This window comes from Triticum aestivum, chromosome 5A, assembly GCF_018294505.1.
Source record: "Triticum aestivum cultivar Chinese Spring chromosome 5A, IWGSC CS RefSeq v2.1, whole genome shotgun sequence".
NCBI lineage: Eukaryota > Viridiplantae > Streptophyta > Magnoliopsida > Poales > Poaceae > Triticum > Triticum aestivum.
Window position 1 is genome coordinate 540,668,395 of NC_057806.1, and position 25,817 is coordinate 540,694,211.

The 25,817-nt window shown below is 46.3% G+C and overlaps 2 protein-coding genes across 3 annotated transcripts; one reads left to right on the plus strand and one right to left on the minus strand.

Annotated features, from left to right (window-relative positions):
* Window positions 1–7,117: 7,117 nt before the first annotated feature.
* LOC123104613 (receptor-like protein kinase FERONIA) lies at window positions 7,118–11,226 on the plus strand. 2 transcript variants are annotated; one of them, XM_044526490.1, is made up of 2 exons: window positions 7,118–7,295; window positions 8,151–11,226. In XM_044526490.1, the coding sequence occupies exon 2, from the start codon at window positions 8,245–8,247 to the stop codon at window positions 10,978–10,980; it is 2,736 nt and encodes a 911-aa protein (XP_044382425.1). In that variant the 5' UTR covers window positions 7,118–7,295; window positions 8,151–8,244; the 3' UTR covers window positions 10,981–11,226. The 2 variants fall into 2 exon arrangements, with proteins under 2 accessions (XP_044382425.1, XP_044382426.1); XM_044526491.1 differs by lacking the exon at window positions 7,118–7,295 and adding an exon at window positions 7,320–7,565.
* A 5,446-nt stretch (window positions 11,227–16,672) lies between these two features.
* Window positions 16,673–20,382, minus strand: LOC123104614 (3-dehydroquinate synthase, chloroplastic). The gene is made up of 8 exons (XM_044526492.1): window positions 19,985–20,382; window positions 19,754–19,904; window positions 19,507–19,674; window positions 19,199–19,425; window positions 18,259–18,382; window positions 17,400–17,462; window positions 17,161–17,304; window positions 16,673–17,046 (listed from the first exon to the last, which is right to left on the minus strand). The coding sequence occupies exons 1-8, from the start codon at window positions 20,305–20,307 to the stop codon at window positions 16,915–16,917; spliced, it is 1,332 nt and encodes a 443-aa protein (XP_044382427.1). The 5' UTR covers window positions 20,308–20,382; the 3' UTR covers window positions 16,673–16,914.
* Between the last annotated feature and the right edge of the window lie 5,435 nt (window positions 20,383–25,817).

Sequence of the window (25,817 nt, forward strand, 5' to 3'; positions counted from 1 at the left end):
ACGGTCTCCACGGGAGAATATATGTACATGTAGATACATGATATAGTAGATGCATACATTAGACAATCTATCATTAGTTTTGTACGTGGTGCATGGCAAAATTGCCCACTTACAATTGCATGCATGCATTGAAGGCCATGCACACGGCTTACATGGTTTATGACTCTAGCTGGTGTACGCATACACTTTCAAATACCCACACGTCTGTGCTGCACGTACACAATACACATAGCCATGTATGTATATTTGTTCGGGTATTTGTGTACCGGCTGCTGCGTGGACATATACATATTTAAATACCCACAGTACCCAGGCAAGCAAGCTAGCTCTATGTGCTCTTACAATGGGATCAATGAAATACTTGTTCGGGTATTGTGTACCGGCTATCGCGCGTACGTGCGTGTTTGTGTGCTGCTGCTGCGTGGGTGCTGCTGTGCACGTGTGATGCTGCATTGCTGCGTGCCTGCATGCTACAGTGTGTGTGCGTGTGCGTATGTGCTGCTGCATGTTTGCTACTGCTGATGCGTGTGTGTGCGCTATTTGCCCCATTGATGTTGTGCGTATGCTACTGCCTCACACACACATATATCATATGAGGGGCAAAAGAGTTTTTTCAAGTATCATTTAGGCTTAAAATGGACGAAAGTGTTATAAAGGGCATAAAATTTTAGACTCGTTGTCAGATAGGAAAAAAAAGTTTTCCAGTGTTAAATAAGGAAACGAAATTTAAGATAGTGTTAAATAAAAAATTGTTTCATATACATATATATATATATATATATATATATATATATATATATATATATATATATATATACGGTAGCGCTATTATGCGCGAGCGCGCAAAATCCTAATCATGCGCTCCGGCCGCTACGTTCATTGTGTGTGTCGCTCGGTTGATCAAGTGTTTGCTAATGATGGTAAAACCAGTTGTAGAAAAAGTAATGCAATTTAATCGGTTACTAGATGTCATGGGCAACTCCTCCGCCTCGCAAGGCCATCCTATTAGTCATGGTAAAAAATGCAGAAAATATAACATAATTAGTTGTGTTACCGTCAGTCACACATCACCCTACGCCCGGCAAAATACTAACCATTTTTCTTTCTTGTGTGTGCTCGTAAAATTCTAAGACACATAGTAATGCTCCAGTCTAATTTTTTTTGCTTGGTCAACCTGCAAAGTGATAAAACGTTTTACGACTCAAAATCTTTTTTTTTGCAGGTGACTCAAAATCAACATGAGATTTGATAGTAACACACCCCATGTTTTATAGTAAAGGTGATAGACTCTTTTACTACTTTCTGTGTTGTGATTTGATGGTAATCCACTTAATGTCCAGTAGTAAACCCAATGGATTCTTTTACCACACCACTACATAGAGGAGATGTACACGGATGGAGTTAGTTGGCGTTGATACTTTGATGGTAACACATTTAGTATTCAGTAGTAAAACTGATAAGTTCTTTTACCACCCACTAATACAGGAGGGGACGTAAGGGTGGATTTAATTGATTACTAGAACTGCCACAGGGTGTTACCACACTACTAAAAGTGGACACAACTTGGGTAGATAAGGCTACATTGCTTGGGATGAACGGATAAATTACTAGAATTACCATTGAAAATTACTGTATAAGTTAAAATGGACTTAAGAGAGTTATAGAAGACCATGCTGCTCCAAGAAAATAAGCGATTTACTAGAACTACCATTTGGTGTTACCATCCACTCAAAAGTGAACACAACATGAATGAATTACTAGAGTGACCACTTTGGATTACCACAGATCGTCCCTAATTAAGATAGGCATAGTAAACAATTGCACGTGGGCATTTTTTTCCGTGAATGCATGTGGCCAACGTAAAAACACATACGTGGATTACCATTGTTACCATCAAATTAGAAGTGTGGCTGTAGTAAAGTGATTAATATTTTTACTATATTTTACTCCTATTTTACGGTCAAGTGGGAGGCAACTGCACTAAGCATGCGCAAGTTGGCTTGTTTAGCGGGACATCGACCGCGCGTCGTGGCCGGAGCGCAGAATAAGCAATTTGCGCTCAGGCTTGGTTTAGCGTCCCTATATATATATATATATATATATATATATATATATATATATATATATATATATATATATATATATATATATATATATATATATATATATATATTGCATTTGAAAAATATTAAACATGTATTAAAAATGTTTTTGATGCATACGATAAATGTACAAATGTGAAAATGTCAATAATGTGTATGAAATGTTTATTGTGTGTATGAAGAAAGTTTATATGTTGTCAAAAATATGTACCTGGCATTAAAAAGACGATTCCAACAATAAAGAAATGTACGTTACACTGCACAAATTGTTCACAAGTTTCCAAAACATGTTTGGGACATTTTTAAAAAAACTGTGTCTGCAATGTAAGCAAATTTTTGCATAGTACAGTAAAATTGTTTTTATCATTAAAAATGGTTCCAATGTGCTTTTGGAAAATGTTTGACATGTATTAAAAATAATCTATAAAAATATTCTTGTACAGAAATGCTAAACATGTATTAAAAATGTGAAGCATTTCTAAAACAATGTTTTATATATTAAAAAATAGGTACATCGTCTATTAAAAAAGTGGACATAAAAACATCTATTAGAAAAAAAATATGCATCATCTATTTGGAAAATGTTAAATGCGTGTAATTGTTTTCAATATTTACAAACAAACGTACTGTGCGTATGAAAAATGTAAGCATGTGATGAAAAAAGGAGGAAAACCTGAAGAAAACCTGAGAAAATCGGTGAAAACCGACGAAAGGAGTAAAGAAAATGCAAGGAAAACAATAAAAGGAAAAATAAAATACAAAAAAGGAAGCAAATGGATAAAAAATGAAAGAAACACAATAAAACTGAAAAACATTGAAAAACAAAGCGACAGCGTGCGGGCAAACACTGGGATGCACAACAATGTGCCGGTATGGTACTTAGCACCATTAGGCGAGCCCTAATATATGTAGGAATCGCACACCCACGAGAGCTATGTCTCGCTTATACCGAGACGATAGCTGCTCTCGCCTGAAGAAATTTTGCTATCGCGTATGAATCAGGCCGCCCATTTTCCTTTCCTCACTCTCTCAGTCAATCCATCGCTAGTACCCTACTCGATTTTCTTAATTTTGTTTTCTTGTTTTTAACTAGGTTTTTTCTTTTCCCTTTTTTTGTTTTTTTGTTTCTTTATCGTTTCCTTCAGTTTTTCTTGTTTCTTTGTTTTCCTTTTCTTTTTTGCACTAGTTTTCTCCGATTTTTCTTGTTTTCTTTTTTATTTTCTTGGTTTTCTTTGTGCCCTCGTGAATTTTCACTGTTTTCTTCAGGTTTCCGGTTTTCTTTGTATATGATGTCTTTCTTTTGTTTCTTCCTTCATTTTTTTTGCGTTTTCACCGATTTTTCGTCGGTTTTGTTTCTGTCTTTCTTGTTTTTTATCTTTTTTTTTTGTTTTCTCTCGGTTTCCACTATTTTTTACACACATTTTTGGTATATATCTAATATATTTTATAATGCAAGTTTCACGTTGTTCAAATAAAAGATCAAAAAATTGAATATATGGTCAACATTTTTTTATAAATATTTAACATTTTCAATGCTTGGTTAATATTTTTTAAGTATAAAATTAGTATTTATTGAATATGTACTCCATATCCAAATCCATTGCTTCATAGAAGAAGGGACAAAAAAATTAAGCACAGGGGTACCATAGGGGCGGATGGCACCTGTGCAACGAACAGAGGAGAGGCATGGAACACATAGGATAGGCAGCATGGCGCCCTGGTGTAGCGATGGAGGTGAAGGAGTCTCGTTTTCTGGCAAGGGTGTGTCAGGGCGGCTGGGATGATGGAGTAGCGGCGAAGGCAAGAGAGAAAATGGATGTAGAGAAAGATCAGAGGATGGAGGCGCGGGGTCTGGGAGGGGTTATGGGTGGACTAGGGGTGTCGGAGTCCTATATGATTGTTGTCTGGACTCCCGCAAAGCCCCCCCCCCCTCCCTAAAAAAAGTTTGTTTCGAGATTGTGGGAAAAAGCGCGTCCAGACCGGTCGCGGATCAATACAACCCCGAGTTGGATGGCTAAGGGCGTCTGGACCGCATAGTCCGCCCGGTTGCGGGCTGTTTGAAGGTTCGCTTTGAAAATGCCCTTGCTGATTGATTGGAAGTGGACCAATGACATTCCTTAGTTAATTGGAAATGAACTTTTCCTTTTTTGACCGAGCAAGGTCCCTTGTGGGTTTAAAAGTCCTTTTAAGACTTTGAATTCTTCTTTGTCTTGATTAGGAGGGTACAGACGAAATTGGTCTACATTTTCCAACCGAAATGAAAAATAAGTACCAGCGAAATCACCATACACTCTTACCAAAAGCCCTCCCGGTTGTTCCCCGGAAAAAAAACAAGGACACAGGTTATAAAATGAACTGTAGCCACTAATTTTATCCAACCATGGAAAACAATAACTTTCTTTTATCTTTTTTGTCACTTGAACACAAATAAATCTCGATTTTATCTAACCAAAAGTCGATCGTAGCCTGAGCCTCGCAAGTGTGATAGCTCAAGTTTGAGAAAGCTCGTGTGTGTCCCGGTGCAGCGATAGGCCTTGGATGTAGTCAAGTCTAGATCAGAGGTAGCAAGTACCCAGCGAGCTCTCCAGCTGCCTCGTGACCACACGGATGGATTCGCCGTCAAGGATCTTCCGGGAATGTTTTTCCTGCTACGTACACGTATAGTACTTCCTTCGATCATTTTTATTCTGCATATAAAAATTTGTCTAAAGTCAAACTTTACAAAGTTTGACCATACTTATAAGAAAAAATATCATCATCTACCATGTTAAAAGTTATAGAAGATGAAACTTTAAGTCATGACGCATTTACTGATATTGATTTTACACTGTGAATGTTGGTATTTTTTTTCTCTATAAAATTGGTCAAATTTTACGAGATTTGACTTCAGACAAAATTTATATGCAAACTAAAAAGGACCTGAGGGAGTATTATACTGCAATTCCGCACCTTCCTTTTCTCCGTTGAAAGTCCACGGAAGACCTCGCGCGGCCGCCGTGCCCTCGGCGCCAAAACAGGGGCCAACGGCGAGAGCTACAGCACCGTACCGCACCTATCTATCCGGGGGCCCAGCCACAGCCAGCCATTGACCGGCGGAGGTCTACCTCTACCTCTAGCCCCCTCGGCGTCTCACGTTTAACGACTAGTTTACCAAGTCTGCCGGTCTTTTCCATGGGTTGCATGCTCCACACGGGAGCTCGACCGCGACTCGCCATTGAACCACGCCCAAGCTGCTTCCCTTCCCTACCCAGTGACGATCCGGAAGGAACCTGGATAATAATAATAGTTGCAAAAAAAAAGGGGAACCTGGATAATAATGACATGGCGCTAGTCTCAGGAGGGCGGGCCCGCCATAATCGTGGCCGTCGCTTTCTGTTGACCGCTTGACTGGCCACAGGCTGCTCCGCTCCACTTGGGCGGCCACATAGCGTAAAACAACCCTATGCTTTCGTGAAACTACTACTTCGTCCCACGGACAACACGTGTGCAGGTTCTTTTTCAAATCTATATTTTTATTTAATAAAGTTCAAAAAAATACAAATCTATCTATTATATTAAACCAATAGATAGTGCAAATCTATTAAAGTTCATGAAGGCCTACTGTCTTCTTATTCCCTTGTTGAAACGGATCGATGACACGCCGCCGCAAGTCACTCCAATGCCAAATCATCACACCGGAGAACAAGGCGTCCAAATTGAAAGAGTCGTGGATCCAAGAGCACGGCCTCAAAAAGTCTCGCGTACTTCACACCGGCATCGGAAGGCGCACCGAGTTGATGAAGATGAGGCTGGAGGACCCCAATCGTGCAAGGAAGACGCCCCGCTACGACAAACCGTGCAAATCACAACCTCGCGTCTAGAGTAAACAAAAAAGGGATATCTATATATATACCCCCGCGGAACAACGATGTTATCACAAACAACACTGTCGTGACGAGAAGGCTCGAGAAGGAATTATTTGTCAGGCAGATGCCATCGCCACCTCAGTGACACGCCACTTTATTGTACACCATCGCCAAAAGGGTCAAAGCAATGGACAACAAGCACCTACCCGGAGGGGGGGGGGGCGTGCTCAAGACCGCCGGAGGAGGGTTGCGGCAACCTACAAGCAACGAGGAAGTTACGATGTGGCACACTGAAGATCACTTCTTGCTAGGGTGGAAGAGGAAACCACCGAAAGGGCCGGTGCACGTTCCAGGTCCAGTGATTTATGGCTGGGGCTAGAGTATCATGATTAATATACAACGTGCTAATATGCTCTTGTTGAAACAACTCCGGAAATGTTTCTTCCCTTTTGTCCAAATCGGTTAGGGAGTTTTAGTATGCCATGTTGTTCAGGTGACAAAGTTTCAATCGAATGACCGATGACATAAAGAGAGGGGAAGAGTTACGTATCCGTCAGGTGCAAATGTCGAACATTGTACAAGATGGCGAGCCCCCAGAACCAGTAACTCAACAAAACACCCCTCGCCAGAGAGGGATTGACTTAGAACCAACAACTGATACCTCCGTCTGGGTTTATTAGTCCCCGTTGCATTTCAGGTTAATGTTTGACTAGCAAATATTAATGCATGTTACCAAGAATTATATTGTTATTGTTAGATTCGTATTTGAATGTAGTTTCCACTTCTATTATTTTGCTACGTATACTTTATATTTTATTATTTAAAATCATGATCAGAATGACCCAAAATACAAGGAAACTAGTAAATCAGAACGAAGGTGATAGTCACTGGTCTGGGGAATTTGCTCCCGTGCACTAATAGCGTGCAACACGAAATTATTGGATAGAGCCTGCAAGAGTAGGATCGGGAAAGAAACGGAGTGTACTTTCATCATCAAAAATCAATCAATTAGACCAATAACAATAGCGATTTTGATGTTTCAAACTTAAAGAACCTCTTAATAGAATTTGCAGGAGTAGAGGCACTTGTATGTAAAACCCCAGTAGTACGTTCAAAAAAAAAAACCAGTAGTACGAGTACAATATTTAGTGGTAACGTACCCGAGTACCACGCGAACAATCCCCCCGAAAAGCAAGCACTGAGCGAGCGCGTGCTCCATTTCTCGCCACTTTTGCCCACCAAACGCGGCGTGAACCGCCGCCGGGGCCTTCTTCACCTCCCCCGCGGCTCCGATCTCTACTCCCAGTTCCCACACGAGCGAGCTCAGCCCTCATTCCTTCCTGCTCAGGTAACCATGCCTCCTCCTCTTCCTCCTCCTCCTCGTTCGTCTTCTTCATTCGGTTGGATTGGATGTGCTCTCTGCTTCCATTATTGTGCTTGACGGGTAGTTTTGGCGCCAAATTCGGCAAATCAAGGGCTTCGTTCCCTCATCGTTGTTTACTTCTTTCGTCGCCGATCCACGGCCGGGTGATTGGCAGCCATTTGGGTACTCTTTCCTCTTTTGGTTTCAAAAGAAAAAGAGTATATGTGAGCTCCAGACTAGCAACAGCAGCAGAAGGTCTGTTGTCCACCGGTTTCTTTTCTAGATGCAGAATCATCCATGTTTCAGGAGTCAGGACTGCTGCTCTATGCTTCTCTTCTAATTATTCGCGTGATTCTTCCATTCACAAATACTCGTTCCGTTTCAAAATAGATGACTCAACTTTGTATTAACTTTATACTAAAGTTAGTAAAAAAATTGAGTTATCTATTTTGAAACGGAGCGAGTATGTACTACTAGCTACCTCTTCCATGATGTTTTCTTGTCTTAACTTTCTATGTATGTATGCCGGTGCTATAGTAACATGCCGCTGCATCTCCCCTTAGGATAGCTAAATTATCTAAAATTTCTTTTCTTACTTGCAAAAGAAACTAAGAATACACGAGAGCAGAATTATTGAACAGCCTATTCCTATTAATCTCTTTTCCTGCAGTATCCTCCTTTTTTTTGGCGATACCACGAACTTCAGTCTGATTGCAATTACTTAGTATTCTCTTACTCGCACACGTCGATGTTCTGCCTTGCATCGATTGCCTGTTTTTCAACAAGTTGCCATGATTCATTCATTCAGTTTACTGAATTGTCAACCTCCTTTTTTTGCAGGTTCTGTGGCTTTCTACGCGTGCCTTCTTCACTGAACAATTGTCTGAAATCCATACCCCCAAACCGATGAAGAAAATCACAATGTTCTTGCAGTATGCAAACATCCTGTAGCAAGTTGATCCGATGGAGTCCCCAATTCTTTGATTCCGGTGCACCAACCGCCGCAAATTCCAAAATGGCTTTTCCAGCCCTACCAGCTACCCTCACATGCCTCACACTGTTAGCTCTCTTGTCGCTGGCCATGGCGGCTGATAACAACTCCACCGGCCTCATCCTCATAAACTGCGGAGCATCAGTCCAAGAAGACGATGATAATGGTCGTACTTGGGACGGAGACACCGGCTCCAAGTTCGCGCCATCACTGAAAGGAGTTACAGCCACTGCTCCAAACCAAGACCCTTCACTCCCCTCCACCGTCCCTTTTATGACCGCGCGCATCTTCGCTTCAAACTACACCTATTCCTTCTCTGTCACCCCAGGCCGCGTGTTCTTACGCCTCTACTTCTATCCGGTTGCTTATCCAAACTACGCCGTCGCAGATGCCTTCTTCAGTGTCACGACACCGAATCTTGTCCTCTTAAATGATTTCAATGCTTCGCAAACAGTTCAGGCGATCAGTTCTGCCTACCTTGTGCGCGAGTTCTCGGTGAATGTTTCTTCAGGCAGCTCCTTGGACCTCACCTTTGCCCCATCAGCACATCACAATGGTTCTTACGCGTTTGTGAACGGCATTGAGATTGTTTCCACTCCTGACATCTTCACAGCACCTGACACAAGATATGTCGGTGATAACACATCTCCATTCACATTCGACTCTGCCATGGCCGTCCAGACTATGTACCGGCTCAATGTCGGGGGCCAAGCCATTTCCCCGAAAGGTGACTCGGGCTTCTACCGCTCATGGGCCAATGATGCCCCCTACATATTTGGTGGCTCTGGGGTGACCTTCTCCAAGGATGACAATTTGACTATCACCTATACATCCAAAGTGCCGAATTACACGGCGCCAGTTGATGTCTATGGTACAGCTCGGTCGATGGGGCCAACTGCACCGATCAACCTGAACTACAACCTTACATGGATTTTACCGGTTGATGCGGGGTTCAGTTACCTCCTGAGGTTCCATTTCTGTGAGATTCAGTATCCTATTACAAAGCAGAATCAGAGGTCCTTCTTCATCTACATCAACAACCAGACAGCGCAGGAGCAAATGGATGTCATCGTCTGGAGCGGCGGAATCGGTAGAACAACATACACAGACTATGTTATCCTGACTGCTGGCTCCGGCCAGGTGGACATGTGGATTGCACTTCACCCTGATCTTTCAAGTAGACCAGAGTATTTTGATGCAATACTGAATGGTCTTGAGATCTTCAAGCTACAGAATTACGGAGCATCGAACAATCTTGCCGGGCTCAATCCTCCACTTCCACAAAAGCCAGCTGATGCCAGTCCCGGCGCGGCATCTGGCAAAGTGAAATCTGTCGCGGCTATCATAGGTGGAGCTGTTGGTGGTTTCGTAGTGCTGCTGGTCACATGTTTTGGCATTTGCATCATCTGCAAACGAAAGAACAAGAGCAAGAAGAAGAAGAAGATATCCAAGGATCCTGGTGGTAAATCTGAAGATGGTCACTGGACTCCTCTCACCGAGTACAGCGGATCACGATCAGCTATGTCGGGAAACACGGCCACCACCGGGTCGACACTGCCATCCAACCTCTGCCGCCACTTCACTTTCGCCGAGCTTCAGACCGCCACCAAGAACTTCGACCAGGCCTTCCTGCTCGGCAAAGGTGGGTTCGGGAACGTGTACCTCGGGGAGATCGACAGCGGCACCAAGGTGGCGATCAAGCGGTGCAACCCGATGTCGGAGCAGGGCGTCCATGAGTTCCAGACGGAGATCGAGATGCTGTCCAAGCTCCGGCACCGCCACCTCGTGTCCCTCATCGGCTACTGCGAGGACAAGAGCGAGATGATCCTGGTGTACGACTACATGGCCCACGGCACGCTCCGGGAGCACCTGTACAACACCAAGAACCCGCCGCTGTCGTGGAAGCAGCGGCTGGAGATCTGCATCGGCGCCGCCCGGGGGCTCTACTACCTGCACACCGGCGTGAAGCACACCATCATCCACCGCGACGTCAAGACCACCAACATCCTGCTGGACGACAAGTGGGTCGCCAAGGTGTCCGACTTCGGGCTGTCCAAGACGGGGCCCAACATGGACGCCACCCACGTCAGCACCGTCGTCAAGGGCAGCTTCGGGTACCTGGACCCGGAGTACTTCCGGCGGCAGCAGCTCTCGGAGAAGTCCGACGTCTACTCCTTCGGCGTCGTGTTGTTCGAGGTGCTCTGCGCGCGCCCGGCGCTGAGCCCCTCGCTGCCCAAGGAGCAGATCAGCCTCGCCGACTGGGCGCTGCGCTGCCAGAAGCAGGGCGTGCTCGGCCAGGTCATCGACCCGGTGCTCCAGGGGAAGATCGCGCCCCAGTGCTTCCTCAAGTTCACGGACACCGCGGAGAAATGCGTGGCCGACCGCAGCGTCGACAGGCCGTCCATGGGCGACGTCCTCTGGAACCTCGAGTTCGCGCTCCAGCTGCAGGAGAGCGAGGAGGACACCGGCAGCCTCACGGAGGGGACGCTGTCGTCGTCGGGCGCGTCGCCCCTCGTCATGACCAGACTGCAGTCGGACGAGCCGTCGATGGACGCAAGCACGACCACGACGAGCACGACCACGATGAGCATGACGGGACGGAGCATCGCGAGCATGGACTCGGACGGGCTGACGCCGAGCGCCGTCTTCTCGCAGATCATGCATCCGGATGGCAGGTGAAGTTGGACTGCGACAGTCCCTCTTCAGATTCATGGACAACATTCTTGGTCCACATTCATGTTGCGGGTGCTAGTAATTACTGTAATAATTAGAGTGCTTATAGTATCATACTACACACCTTATGGTAATTCAGGTACCGAGTCACTTATTAGGACTCAGTGTATCTATTCTATGTGTACCAGACATCAACATCATTGTAACTGTATAGATGTCGCCGAGGCACTGGAGTTGCGCTTCTTATTGCTACTTGCTGGTCAGTCTGAATTTTTTGTGAATGCAAGCAAGCTATCCCCTCTTCATGTCGTTCAGTATGTCACCGAAAGAAAAATGCCTCTCTGTGTTCTGAACTACTCGCATTGGTAAGGGCATGTAACTCAAAATTTTTTTGTTGGATTTCATTCATACGATTTCCTCTTTCATATGCTAGTATATAGAGCTTGTTTGGTTGGTAGAATTTCTTTCTTATGGGCAGCTGAGTATCCTCCTACATTTTCAAATAAAACCTCTGCCCGGTTGAAAAAAAATCCTTGAGGTCATGAGTGAATATGTTTCATCACCTGGAAATGGACTTCCGATGGTATTTACACTTTTACAGTGCCTCCTCCGTAGTAGGGAACTATCCATGCTGCCATCAGTGAGGAAATTGGCAAAGCGTGGATAGCCTCATGACCCCATTTGCAACGTCCCTTACCCTGGATGTGGTGTATGATTTGAATCGAGATCTTAGACTAGATGCATTGCTGGACGATCAGCTTTCAGTCTCATCGCTACATAACTGATATTCAGTGTCTTTTTTTGTGGGAGGAGAGAATGATCGTGGTGCTGCTTTGGCTCCTCTGGCAGGACATTCACATTCTCATTGCACAAGAACGTACAAGTATGTTTTAAGCAGAACTGCAGTAAATGTAAGGTGAATCGTCAACACAACCTATGATCGTTCTAATTTCAGCAATAATTTTCGAATTTTGATGTTAAGGGTGTCCACAGGATTTGCGGGGTACACGGCCAGGATCTATCTCTGTACAGTCGATTCTCCAAACCACATTTTACACGTCCCCTGTCCAGTGCAGGCTGTACATGTACAGTGATGCTTGACCGAGAGCAATCCAATCCAAACAAATTTAGGGCCTCTTTGTTTCATAGGATTGCAAAAACACAGGAATAGGAAAAACGCAGGATTGAAATGGCATGTCCATTGAATCCCTATAGGATTTAAGTTTGTTTGATTGTGTCAAGGAAAAAACAAAGGATTTCTTTCAAGAGGTTTGAGTGGATGCTAGAATTCCTGTGAAATAAGTACAAATGAATCCTTAGAAAAAAATCCTACAGAATTCAATCCTACGAATCAAACGATCAATATAGAAAAATTTTCTACGGATTCTAATCCTTCAAAGATCCTATGAAAATTCTTTGAATCAAAGAGACCCTTAGAGAGAAGAGGCTAGCTACGTCTACGTCTACGTGGTTCAATTCTTGGGCTAGTTTGGCACATCCATCGTCCTGAATCTTGAATCAGAACTAGAGTGAAAGGCATCGAGGACGCCGGAGCCGAGGCAGGCGATCGTCCAGCCAAAACACAAACAAATGGACACCTGCCGTCACGTACGCACGGGCAAGACGACCATCACACCCAGCCCAGCAGTAGTCCCGCCACACCTCCATGGAAAAACACGACCATCACCAGCTCCGCCTCCATCGTCCATACAAGCGAAGCAAGCACCCCTCCGAACCATCACGCACGGCGCGCGGAGGCGTGAGCAGCCGGTGAGGTATCCGCGGTGGTGGCGCGCGCATGCGGCAACCCAGTGGCATGCAGGGGTGCGCCGCCGCACACGCCGTGCGTGCCGAACGACCAGGGTTTGCCAGGGCCCAACCCACGCAACGTACGCACGCACGCCCCCCGTCGGCACGGAGCCGTGAATGGCCGGCGAGGCACCGCGCACGGTATAGTAGCAGAGCAGGGGACGACTTTCCACGATCCCGCGGCCGGCGGCCAGCCCCGCCCCGCACGCATCGGGCCGATCGCTCGCGAATCTCCCCCCAGTAGTCCCCCTTGCCTTGTCGGCAGCGCACGCGACCTCCCATATGCGGCGCGTCCCCCAACGGAAAACAAATCATTCTGCCCGCCCGGACGATGCTTTGGTGCCTTAAGGCACCTACCTTTATGTCTATGACATGTGGGCCCAACAGATGACTGGTCCACGTGTCAATGACCCAAAGGCAGGTGCGTCCCTGCCCGCCCGGTCTCCGCTCGCCGCCCGAGCGAGCCGAGGAAAGGCGACGGAAGCTGCGCGCGAGCGAGCACGGCGAGCACGGGGCACGGTACGTTAACGTACCACGTACGCGCTCCCACCCACCGGTCCACCCCCACCACCACCACAAGTGTCCGTTGGGAGGAGAGGAGGGGAGCGGGTGGTACCGTACCGGCCGACCGCTCGCTGCCGCCGCGGCTCTATATAATGGCAGGGGCACCGGGCCACGGCCACAACGGATACCTCACCTCTACTCGTCTTCTTCCCTTCCTTGGCTCATCAGCTCTGCTCGTCTTTTCTTTCTTCTCCGGCTCACCTTTCAGCCTTTCTTTCTCTTTTCTGTTCAAGTTTAGCTAGCTTGCCAGGGCTGCTACCTGCTCCCGCGCATCTCGATCTGTTTTTAGTCGATCTAGATCTGCATCCGAGCAAGCAAGCAAGCTTCTCCATTTTCTTTTGCTTTTGATACACACATACATTCTAGTACATCTCTCCGCCTGTTTTTGTTGGTTGGAGCTTTGATTTCCTTTGCATTCCTAGTTCAGTTCTCAACGTTTACTCGGAATAATCAGCCGACTCTGCTCAGATCAGCCGCTTGTTTCGGCACCAGATTTGGAAAGACCGACTCACAGATGGAGTGTGGTTTGAAATCCCTGAGCAGCAGCTCCTCCCCCGCAGCGTCGCCTTCTCTGATGATGGCCTGCAGGCCGTTCCCGCAGCCGCCGCTCCTGCCCCTGCCGCCGCACCTCCAGGCCTCGCCGCAGCAGCGGGCAGGCCAGCCGGCCGACCTGCGCGCCAGCAAGAGCCCCAGGAAGCCGGCGAGCGGGGCGGCGTCGGCGCCCATCGTGGTCGCGGCGGCGCCTATGTCGGCGTGGACGTCCATGGACTCGATGTACTCGATGTACTCGGTGTCGCCGCCGCCGAGCAGCGTCCCGATGCCGACGTCGCTGCTGCTGGCCGCCGGCGCCGGCCGGAAGAAGGCGCCGACCCCGTGCGCCGTGCAGGTGGCTGGCGCTGGCGGGGGCGTGGACGTCGGCGCCACCGACGAGCTCCGCCGCCTGCTCCGGCTCTAGCCACCGCTGCTCTACTGTGGGATGGCAAGGCGAGGGAGCTGCGGATGGATGTAGCCCGTTCATGGATCGTGGGTAGTTTTTTTTTACCGCGCCCGAGACGGAATCCTGACGAGGCTGCTCCCCCGAGCTGTAACAACAATGTACTGATGCAGTGTTACCACTTCTAATGATGATTTCCTTTTAGTTCCTTGTGTGCTTGTGTTGTGTACCTCTGTTACGATCTTCATTCGTGATGCGTCAGAAGTTTATACGCGTTCAGTTCGTGTGCGTGTGTTGCAACGCAGGAATTACGTCCAGATTTCGTATGAACTCGAGAAGGAACAGCTCGACTCACGGGATCCGGGTAAAACTGACGCATTATTTGGACGCCAGGCCACCAATCGTGTCCCCCGAGTACACTGCACCGGGAGATTCCTTTCCTTTTTTTTTTTTGCGGGTGGGGGAGATTCCTTTCCCTTGTTTACGGCACATGATATCTCCTCCAGATCGAACAATGGCGCTGCACTGCAGCAACTCCGAATCTGAACCCTGATAGCACGCGACAGCGGAATATGCCCTCAAAGATACGCCATGTGCAGCCACCATCTAACACTTGTTTAGAGAAACTAAGCTGTCCCGTACACAGTACACGAGTCACAAAACAGCCATGGCTTTGCAGGTTTATTATTGCTCAGGTAAAACGAAAACAAAAACTCTCGTCGGCAGAGGAGCAGCAGCGGCGCAAGGGAGACAATGAAGTGTGAATTCTGGGAACGAGAGGCGAAGGAAGCGAGGGAAAAAGGCGCGAGAGGCCACAGAAACGGCGCCAAAATTGATGGGAAGGAGGTCCCCGGCGCTCAGCAGGGACGACTGCTCCGCTCCTAGTCCTTTGTGATGGAAGAAGTAGCCTGCGTGAATAAAACACTGGAATTGATTAAACTTTTACCATCAGATTGCTTTAGAACTTGATCAAATTTCCCTTTTTTTCTCATCGAAGAAGTAGCCTGCTGAACTCGGATCAGGCATCCCTTTTTCTGATGAAAAAAGCAACCTGCTGAACTCTGATCAAGCATTCCTTCTTCTAATGGAAGATGCAACAAAAAGAGAAGAGGCTGATACAGTGCACCATGATTCCAATTCTAACAAGTATTTTTCTTATCTCAAGTACACTGATTTTACTTGATTTTATTCTTATCCCAATTACCGCTACTCTTTGCTTATTCTCTTATAGAAATCTTTTTCGAGTACTATTCGTCCGAATATGACTTTGTATTTCAATAACAACTTACTTACATATAATTTCCAGGGACCAATCACAGATGATCTATTTACTGAGTCGTGGTGAAGCACTACTGTTTTTGGGCAATCATGTGCTCTGTACTTGAATTAGAGCACAAGCAAGCATGGTTTTGGCAGATTTGGGCATTCAGTTCAGTTCTAGGTTACAGTTGCTCAATCCCTTTTGGCCATTCAGTTCAGTTCTAGGTTCTGAGATATAATACTCCAATTTATGTATCTCAATCCCTTTTGCCATGCATTTCAAAGATAATACTCCAATTTATGTATGCATGCTCATTGTACATTCGGCAACCAAAGCAAGCATTATGACTTTGTAATCCTGGAAGGACATGCTCTCAAATTGTCAACACGTGCTATCCTCTTTAATTAACAGCACCAGTATTATGCTCTCAAATTGACAGTCTTAGATCCCAACAGTACAATAGTTACGGTACAAAGAACGTCAGTGATTCACATTCAATATTTTGTAACAATAATCACACTCAAATTCACTCAACTCCACTCTCATATTACATGATTACAATCTGGATACAACATTCAGTCACACTATTCACTGAAGTGTACAACCAGTTCACATCAGTTACAAAGCTCAATCTGGCATTTCTCCTACTGTTGCTGCTTCTCCATTGTTGCTGTTTCTCTGTTGTTGCTGCTTCTCTGCTGTCTGCACAACTAAAATTACAGTTTCTGCACAACTGAAACTGAAGACACAGCAAGGCAAAGCAAGCAGCAAACCAATGCAACGCGAGGCAAGCAGCAGAGAAACCCTCCGAGAAGAATCGGCGGCATCGACGATGCTTGGTCCGCGGCTCAACGGTCTCGACGGCACCGGGGGCGTTGCACCCTGTACGCGGCCGCGGCTGACTCCACCGCCTCGACGGATAGGCATCGTCATGCCATGGACGGGGCAACGGCTGGCTCTGCCGCTCCACGGCTACGCTGCTCGCGCCCTGATGGAGCAGCGGCTGCTCTTCACCGCCGAGCGAGAAAGCTGGCGCAGGCTGTAGTTCCTGTGAGTATCGTTGGATGCCTGATGAACGGTGTAGCGTGAACGACATCCCTCGGCAGTAGAACTTCCTACGTCAGAGGATCTCGTTCCGAATTGTGTTTCTCAAAATGACTGATCAAGATTCACGATTACTGAGGCATGATGCCCTACAATGAATTGGTAGTACTACGACCTGGAACCAACCCCTTACCGCATTCCATTATTCTCACCAAAACGAAATGAAAAAATAAAGGTAGCACACAATGCACTCTCTCTCTCTCTCTCTCTGATATGATATTACAGCCTACTAGTATACAGAAATGCTGGAGCTCCAGCTTGACAACGATCAGTTGTCGCAGAAAGCGCGGAGGGTTTCGTCCAGGGCTTTCCTGTCGTACTCGCCGGTGAAAACGCAGCCTCCCAGAGGTCCTTTCAGAAGGATGAGCCTCAACAATCCGTCCGCGACCTTCTTGTCGACCTGATGCGCCATGCGAGGGATCAATCAGTAAGATTGGACTTCAATATTAAAAAGAGAAATGCATGAGATGTCCAAGCATATCAGCCTGCTTCTGCCGATATTTAAGGTACTTACCGCCATGATGTTTCTGAACTTCTCTACCGTCATGCCCTTTGGTGATGTCACGGGAAGCTTGGCTTGATCTAGTATGTCAAATGTCCGTTTCTTGATGGACTCGTCTATCCAGCCCAGGCGGTAAGACATGTCAGCTGCCATAACCTATGGTAGTGCCATCCCGGAAACAGAAGACGCCAGTAAGGAAACAAGAGAAAATCATGATTAAGAGGTGGTATCAAATGTTCAGGTGGTCTTACCGTTCCAGCAGCAACAGCCTCCCCGTGGAGCCATTCTCCATAGCCAAGCCCTGTTTCTATAGCCTGGCAATTAAATGAAACATAATGATCAGTGAGTAACATGGATGCTTCACACAACAGAAGGATGCCATTAAATTCCAAAAAAGTTTGGTCAGTTCAGGTTGCTTAGTTCCTGGTACAGGGGTACCCAAATAGTTAAGACATGTAATAGCTGGTGGGATGGTGCATCTTAAAAATAAATTCAGGATTTCAGTTTTCAAAAACAAATGCCCCATACCACAAATATAGCATGAACTAAGAAAATTATAATTTTTGTCTGGAGAGTCAACGTACCATATAGTCATATAGACAAAGAAGATACTGTAGTAAACTAGCATAAAAAATATCATCAATAAGCACAACTTTGTTTCAGATGTTATTCACTACAGGTTTATACCAATTTTTCTAGATAAAAGGATAATGCTACCCCAACTCAACAAAAAAATGAGTTACAGATCACAATGAAAAGTATTTGACCACTTAAAGCAAACAAATACTATTCTTTTTTGGTTTATTTTTTATTTTAGCAAGCAACAAAAATGAGTACATGAGTCATTCCCATCAAATGCTTCAACCAAGTACTCCCTCCGTTCGGAATTACTTGTCTCGGAAATGGATGTATCTAGAACTAAAATACATCTAGATACAATCCATTTTCGAGACAAGTAATTCCGAACGGAGGGAGTAGGTAGTAGCAACAAAAATAAAGCAAACTTCTTACTGCATTGGCAACTCATCCAATTATGTTTACATGAACCATCATAATGCAAGACAGATAAAATTAACATAAGAAACAACAATGGTCGGAGATATCACGTACATGACCAAATGTATGACCCAGGTTTAGTGTTGCTCGAAGACCACTTTCCTTCTCATCCTGAGCAACAACTTCAGCTTTGTTTTCACATGATCTCTTTATAGCGTAGGTCAGGGCACTTGGTTCTCTACAAACATACAATTTGAATTAAGACATCACCAATGCATGCAAAATAGTAATGAGAGAAAGCTATTCCGTTATTTCAACAAATAAAGGTCAGCAGTAGCATGAATAGTAGAAGAATGGAATGGTTATATGGCTCTATGTAAATCCACCCATGAGAACAGGACAGCAAAGCAAGCCATGGAGAGTTAAGAATGACATGTACATCAAATAACATTTATAGCTGTGGAACATGGTATGTTTTGTCGCTCTGTTCTGTCAAACTAAGCAGTATGGAATTTCAGACAATGCAATTCAGAAAATAAAAAAAAATATCTGAATTAATTCGTGCTATTCATATGACTACTGTACTTAACAATTAAGCATTTTGACAAATGTAAACAAAAAACAGATCATGATTCAAACAACCAGGGAGATGAGAACTTCTATTCGATGCAAAGGCGGCACTCAACAGGAAACATCAACATCATGATCAAACAGCAGACCACCAAATAATTAAACAAAAGCATTTATGTTCAGGGCCTAAGGCTGACATACACCAAGAAATGACAGTGTTGACAACATATATCTCCAAAATATTTCAATAACAGGAATGGAAGAGGAAACTTAACCAGTTATACTGATATGAGCTAAAAAAACCAAACAAGATTAGACTGCACATCTACAAAGAATCCACAACTCTTAAACCTGAATGGGTAGCGCACTAAAGCAACCACATATGTAATGAAATTGCACGTCTTTACCTCTCAAATATCTCGTCATATCAAAGTAAAATTGGTGGTACTAACACCTAATATCAATTTTTAAACTTGCTCAGTACCTCGCTAAGATTGCTGCCATATTCTTTTCTTGCCACTCAAAGAAGGGTGCATCTCTTATGAGACCATACTTCACCACCTCAGCGACACCTGAAGCCAGCTCTCTGTCAGGCAATGTATTCAGTGTCTCTGTGTCAATGAGTACACACTGCGGCTGGTAGAATGCGCCAATTAAGTTCTTTCCCAGTGGATGGTTAATCCCAGTCTTCCCTCCAACAGAAGAATCCACCTAAAGCAATTCATCCAGACCCACATTAGCACCAAATCAAATGTCTTAAAACCCCTACTAAATTCAAATCAAGCTTAGAACCTGGGCCATCAGAGTTGTGGGTATTTGTATGAAATTGACACCACGGAGGAATGCAGCAGCTGCAAACCCACACATGTCCCCAATGACACCGCCACCTAGCGCAACGAATGTGCATCTACGGTCCAGCCGGGACTCCACCGCCTTGTCGAAAACCTTCATCAGTGTGTCCTGCAAATCCCAACAAGTTAACAACATCCAGATGATGAAACAAACTGAAGCACGAGTAAACGCTGAATCCCACACGCACCATGTCCTTGTACTTCTCGCCGTCGGGCAGGATCACGCTCTCGACGGACACATTAGGGTTTTGGTGCGTGAGCGCCCAGGTCACCTTCTCCAAGTAGAGCGGCGCGACGGTAGTGTTGGTCACCACCAGAACCCTCTTCCCGATCACATGCCTGCGCGGATTAGATATCAGGGCCGCCAAACGGGCAAACGGAGCAGCCACTCGAGCTAAAACCCTGCTGAATTCGAGTACCTCTGCAGCAGGTCGGGCTCATCGAGGAGGCCGGGGCCGATGTAGATCGGGTAGCTCCGGTCGCCGAGGTCGACGTCGACCACAGTGGAGACTCTTGACACCGCCGCCGGCTCCATCGCGGGAGCGGCGCTGGAGACGACGCGGCTCCGGAGGGCCCTCGCGGGGGAGGCGCGGAGCGGGGTGAAGGATGTGCGAGAGGACGAGGGGATGGAGGCGGCGGCCGCGGCCGCGGCAGAAGCTGCGCGGGGGCGGCGGACGGAGATGGCTGCTCGGGAACTGGAGGATGCAGCGGCGGCAAGCAGGGAGGAGGCGGCGGCCGCCATGGGGGTCGTTTGGTCGCGAGACGGCGGCGGCGGCGGCGGCGGCGGTGGTTGTGTCCGGTAACTCCCGATGTGGCGGGGATTTGAGGCGGGCGGGGTGGGGTAGGTGGGGGTGGGAGCCCGCGAAGAGTTTGGGGGTCGATCCGCACCGTCGGATGGAGGGATTGGATGGCGGAGATGGATGCTGGGTTGGTGGATGGGTTCAGGACCTTACGTGCGCGGGTTGGTTGGTGGAGATGCGGGCACGCGAGATGGCGGCTTCGAGTCTCGCTGAAAGTGGGGTCGGTTGGTCGATCAGCGATGAAAATTTCATTTGTTTATATTTTGATTGTTTGAACCAATATACCTTTAGTGGGCATGACGAATTTCTCATATGAAAAACGTGCTGCACATCTTCTTGCCGACTCATTCTTCCCACCATATATATGCAATTTGCCTCCTCTCTCTCACCGTATTTTTTAAAAAACTTCCATTGTATTTATCATCAATCATGGCAGTGCAACGAATACCCAGAAGAATAAATATTACATCCATATTCGTAGACCACCACTGAAGTGAGCAGAAGGCGCGTCGCCGTCATCGCCTCTCCCTCGTCGGAGCCGGCAAAACTTATTGTAGACGACAGTCAGGGAAGTCATCATGCTAAGGCCTCGTAGGACCAGCGCACCAGAACAACAACCGCCGCCGATGAAGAGAAGCATAGATCAAAAGGGTCCAACCTGAAAACACATTGATGTGGACAAACGAAGACTGGATCCGAGCGGATCCACCAAAAATAACCACCGACTGAATCCTGCGAGATCAGCCAGAGACACACCTTCACACGACCTTCAACGATGCTAGATGGATCGCCGGGATGGGGGCTAGACGAGAAGAACCTTATTCTACCTTCAAGGAGCCGTTGTCGTCTCGTTTCCCTGAGTAGGACACAAAACCTAGCAAAACAAAGAAACGTATAAAATGGAGCCCTCCCACATGACCCTATCCCTAAGGCCACACGAGACGAAGCAGGTTGGCGGTGCCGCAGACGGGGGTCATAAACCCTAGCTGCAGTTAGCTTGGAGGAGAGGCGAAGGGGTAAGTCGCAAGCAAAATACGAGGGGAGTCTTATCTCTCACCGTATATATTTTATCACTAGATAAATGCGTGTGTGTTGCAAGAAGATATATAAATATTCTAGTATCTTATCCCGTAATTTACATGCTCATATTAGTGTGGTTGTGTAAGTAAATGTTTAGAAAATCAGGTATGTTATTTACCTATCTAAATAGAAATCACTTATTTGTTAATAAGTTATTGGCTTACCAAAGTAAGCATCATTTTATTTGGTAAGTCAATCAAAGGTGGGTTGTTAAGATAGTTTTCAAGAAAAAATAGATAAAAACCAGAAGGAAAAAGTTAAAACAGGTAGACATAGAGGGGGAAAGTGTATGTAGGGTTGGATGAAATACCCCTTTCGATGGAAAAAAAAGAATGATATTCTTTATTTAAGTCCCGGGGATTAAAGATAAACCAATCGCTTCGCTTTACATGGATGAGGTTGACGATGAGGTGGACCAGAGAATGATGATGCTTTCACAAACTAAATGTTATTTTGTATTTCTCGTCGGTAAACCCTAAACATACATTTAGAAGAAAGAGTGCATATTCGCGACTCTCCAATAAAGCATACAAAGTGTGTACTTGGATCCAAGATGATGTGTATCACTCTTTGGGCGAGATCTGCAAAGGCCATAATTGTTGGGGAATGCAGTATTTCAAAAAAATTCCTACGATCACGCAAGATCTATCTAGGAGATGCATAGCAATGAGAGAGGGGAGTGTGTCTATGTACCCTCATAGACCGAAAGCGGAAGCGTTTAGTAACGCGGTTGATGTAGTCAGACATCTTCGCGATCCAACCGATCAAGTACCGAACGCACGGCACCTCCGCGATTTGCACACATTCAGCTCGGTGACGTCCCTCGTACTCTTGATCCAGCTGAGGCCGAGGGTGAGTTCCGTCAGCACGACGGCGTGTCGACGGTGATGATTAAGTTACCGACACGGGGCTTCGCCTAAGCACTACGACAATATGACCGAGGTGTAAAACTGTGGAGGGGGGCACCGCACACGGCTAAAGATCAACTTGTGTGTCTATGGGGTGCCCCCTTCCCCCGTATATAAAGGAGGGGAGGAGGAGGAGGGTCGGCCACAAGGGGCGCACCCAAAGGGGGGAATCCTACTCCTAGTAGGAGTAGGTCTCCCCCTTTCCTAGTCCTAGTAGGAGAAGATGGAAGGAGAGGAAGAAGAGAAGGAAGGGGGCGACCCAGCTAACCCTAGTCCAATTCGGTTTGGGCTAGGGGGGGGGGGCGTGCCACACCTTGGCCTGCCTCCTCTCTTCCACCATTAGGCCCATGAGGCCCAATAACTTTCCGGGGGGTTCCGGTAATCCCCGGTACTCTGAAACGACCCGAACCATTCCGGTGTCCGAATGTAGCCTTCCATTATATGAATCTTTATATCTCGACCACTTCGAGACTCCTTGTCATGTCTTTGATCTCATCCGGGACTCCGAACAACCTTCGGTACATCAAATCACATAACTCATAATACATATCGTCATCGAACATTAAGCGTGCAGACCCTACGGGTTCGAGAACTATGTAGACATGACTGAGACACATCTTCGGTCAATAACCAATAGCGGAACCTGGATGCTCATATTGGTTCCTACATATTCTACGAAGATCTTTATCGGTCAAACCGCACAACAGCATACGTTGTTCCCATTGTCATCGGTACGTTACTTGCCCGAGATTCGATCGTCGGTGTCATCATACCTAGTTCAATCTTGTCACCGGCAAGTCTCTTTACTCGTTCCGTAATGAATCATCCTGCAACTAACTCATTAGTCACATTGCTTGCAAGGCTTATAGTGATGTGCATTACCGAGAGGGCCCAGAGATACCTCTCCGACAATCGAAGTGAATCCTAATCTCGATCTATGCCGACTCAACAAACACCATCAGAGACACCTGTAGAGCATCTTTATAATCACCCAGTTACGTTGTGACGTTTGATAGCACACTAAGTGTTCCTTCGGTATTCGGAAGTTGCATAATCTCATAGTCATAGGAACATGTATAAGTCATGAAGAAAGCAATAGCAATAAACTAAATGATCATAGTGCTAAGATAATGGATGGGTCTAGTCCATCACATCATTCTCTAATGATGTGATCCCGTTCATCAAATGACAACACATGTGTAGCGACCAGACCTCAAACAGTTTAATCTTTGTGCTCCGGTGTCATCCCTAGATCAGTAATGCTGACACCACATAGTACTCGGAGGATTTATAGCAGAGTAGCAATCACACACTTATTACATCGAGTGTCTCAGAAGAGAACTTATTACAATAAATATGGCTTATGGCCATCTAATAACGATAACAACGGAAGGCTTGGAAGATAAGTGAGTCCATCAACTCCAACGACATCATTGAGTATAGAACCACGACCTAAAACTCCTTAGTCGTCGTCTAAAAAGTCTGCAACATTAACGTTGCAGCCCGAAAACGGGTCAGCACATGGAACATGCTGGCAAGGTAACACATAGAGAGTAATGGAATGCAACAGCTATACTATATGCATATTTGGCTGGTGGAAAGCTCTATGGTTACAGTTTTTGCGTAAAGCCAATTTTTCCCTACTTCAAAGGAATAAAATTTATTTAACTATCATGGTAGTTGTTAAACATTGAGAATGGTTGACAGCATTCTCAATCCCAATTAAGCATCATCATTAAACATAACCCAACAAAATTAATTTAGAGTAACATGTTGAGATTCACATGATAATCCAAGTACTAGATACTCAAGATGTCCATAACCGGGGACACGGCTAATCATGATTAGTTTGTTACACTCTGCAGAGGTTTGCGCACTTTTCCCCACAAGACTCGATCGCCTCCGTTTGGTTTCTCGCACTACAGGGTGTTTGAGAAGACGGATGACCGAGACATAGTCTTTCAGAAGCGCTAGCACCTTACGATCGGGTAGACCGTACCACCTACATCCCCTACATCTGCTAGTCTACCACTGTAAGAGTTCGCACAACTTAGTCAACTATGCTAGAGCCCATAATAGCTTGTGGCTGCACACGGAAGTTTCTAGTATGAATAGTCTTATGATCCCTTTGAGCCTGGGTGGCGGTCCAAAAGAAAACAGGCAAGTCCTGGAATACCCAGGTGCCTCAATCCACCCAGATGTGTGTTTAAGTTGCCACCTTAGATAAACCATTAATTAACAATCTCACATCTGTCAATGGATTTCACTCACCCAATCCACGTCTACTAGCATAGCATGGCATGATAAGCAAACGTAGAAGTAACTCCCAAAGGTTTGAAAATAAACTGGTAATAGGTACTACCTCATCTACTTCCCATCCCACAATTTAATTAGATCCTAATCATGCAATGTGTGTGGATTGATCTAATGCAATAAAACTGGGTAGTAGAGAAGGTATGATCGAAGTGTTACTTGCCTTGCTGATGATCCGGGAAACCTAGCGATTCGAAGTAACAGGCGGCGCACTCCGGATATTCTATCGCAAACAAACAAACGAGCATACAATAAGTACTCATCTAATGCACAGGTAAAACTCAAATAAGAGATCTAACCAGAAGGTTCAACTTAAGAACTCCGGTTGGCAAAAGAATCAAATCAAACGAAACAACGAAAATCAAACGGCGAAAGAAAACAACTTCGTTCTAGTAATCTGGATCTAGAGCAATTTTTACAGTAGCAAAATCTTGTTTAGGTTGGTTAAACGGATAGAGGGTTTCGAGACGAATCCCTAGGCGCTTGAATCGCCTGATTCCGATAAACGAGCGAAAAGTTAAACTAAAACGAAAATCGGATCAGAAATCATGATCAGAAAAATCGCGGATTTAATCCGAGAAAAGAAAAACGAAGAACAGATTAATGAACGAACGTTCGTTATCTGAAACTAAACGATGAACGCGTTCGTCAAAACGAACGAATCGGCGAACGTTCACTAATTAAGTAAACCAGAGAAATAAACCGATCTAGGGTTTCGAAAAAAAACTGAGGCGGTTTCTTTAAAAAAACGAACGGCGAACGGCGGCGGCTATACCTCCGGCGGGCGGGGCGGGGCTCCGGCGGCGGCGGCGGCTATGCGGGGCGGCTCGGCAGCGGCAGTGACGCAGCAGTGGCAGCGGCGGCGGCGGCAGCAGCAGCACAGGCGGCGGGGCGGCTGCGGCTGGCGGGCGGTGGGGCAGGGTGAGGTGAGGGGCGGCGAGGCGGCTCGGTATTTAAGAGAAGGGGGGTGCTGCCTTGGAGAGGGGGCAAGGCGGCGGGGGCGGCGTGTCCGAGCCGGACTCGGCGGCGGCGGCGCGCTCGTCTCCTGGAAGGAGACGGCAGGCGGCGGGGAGTGGGCCGTCGGTTGGGCCTTGGCCCAGTTGGCGCGCGGCGCGTTTTTTAAAACATTACGCGCAGAAGAAAAAAAATAC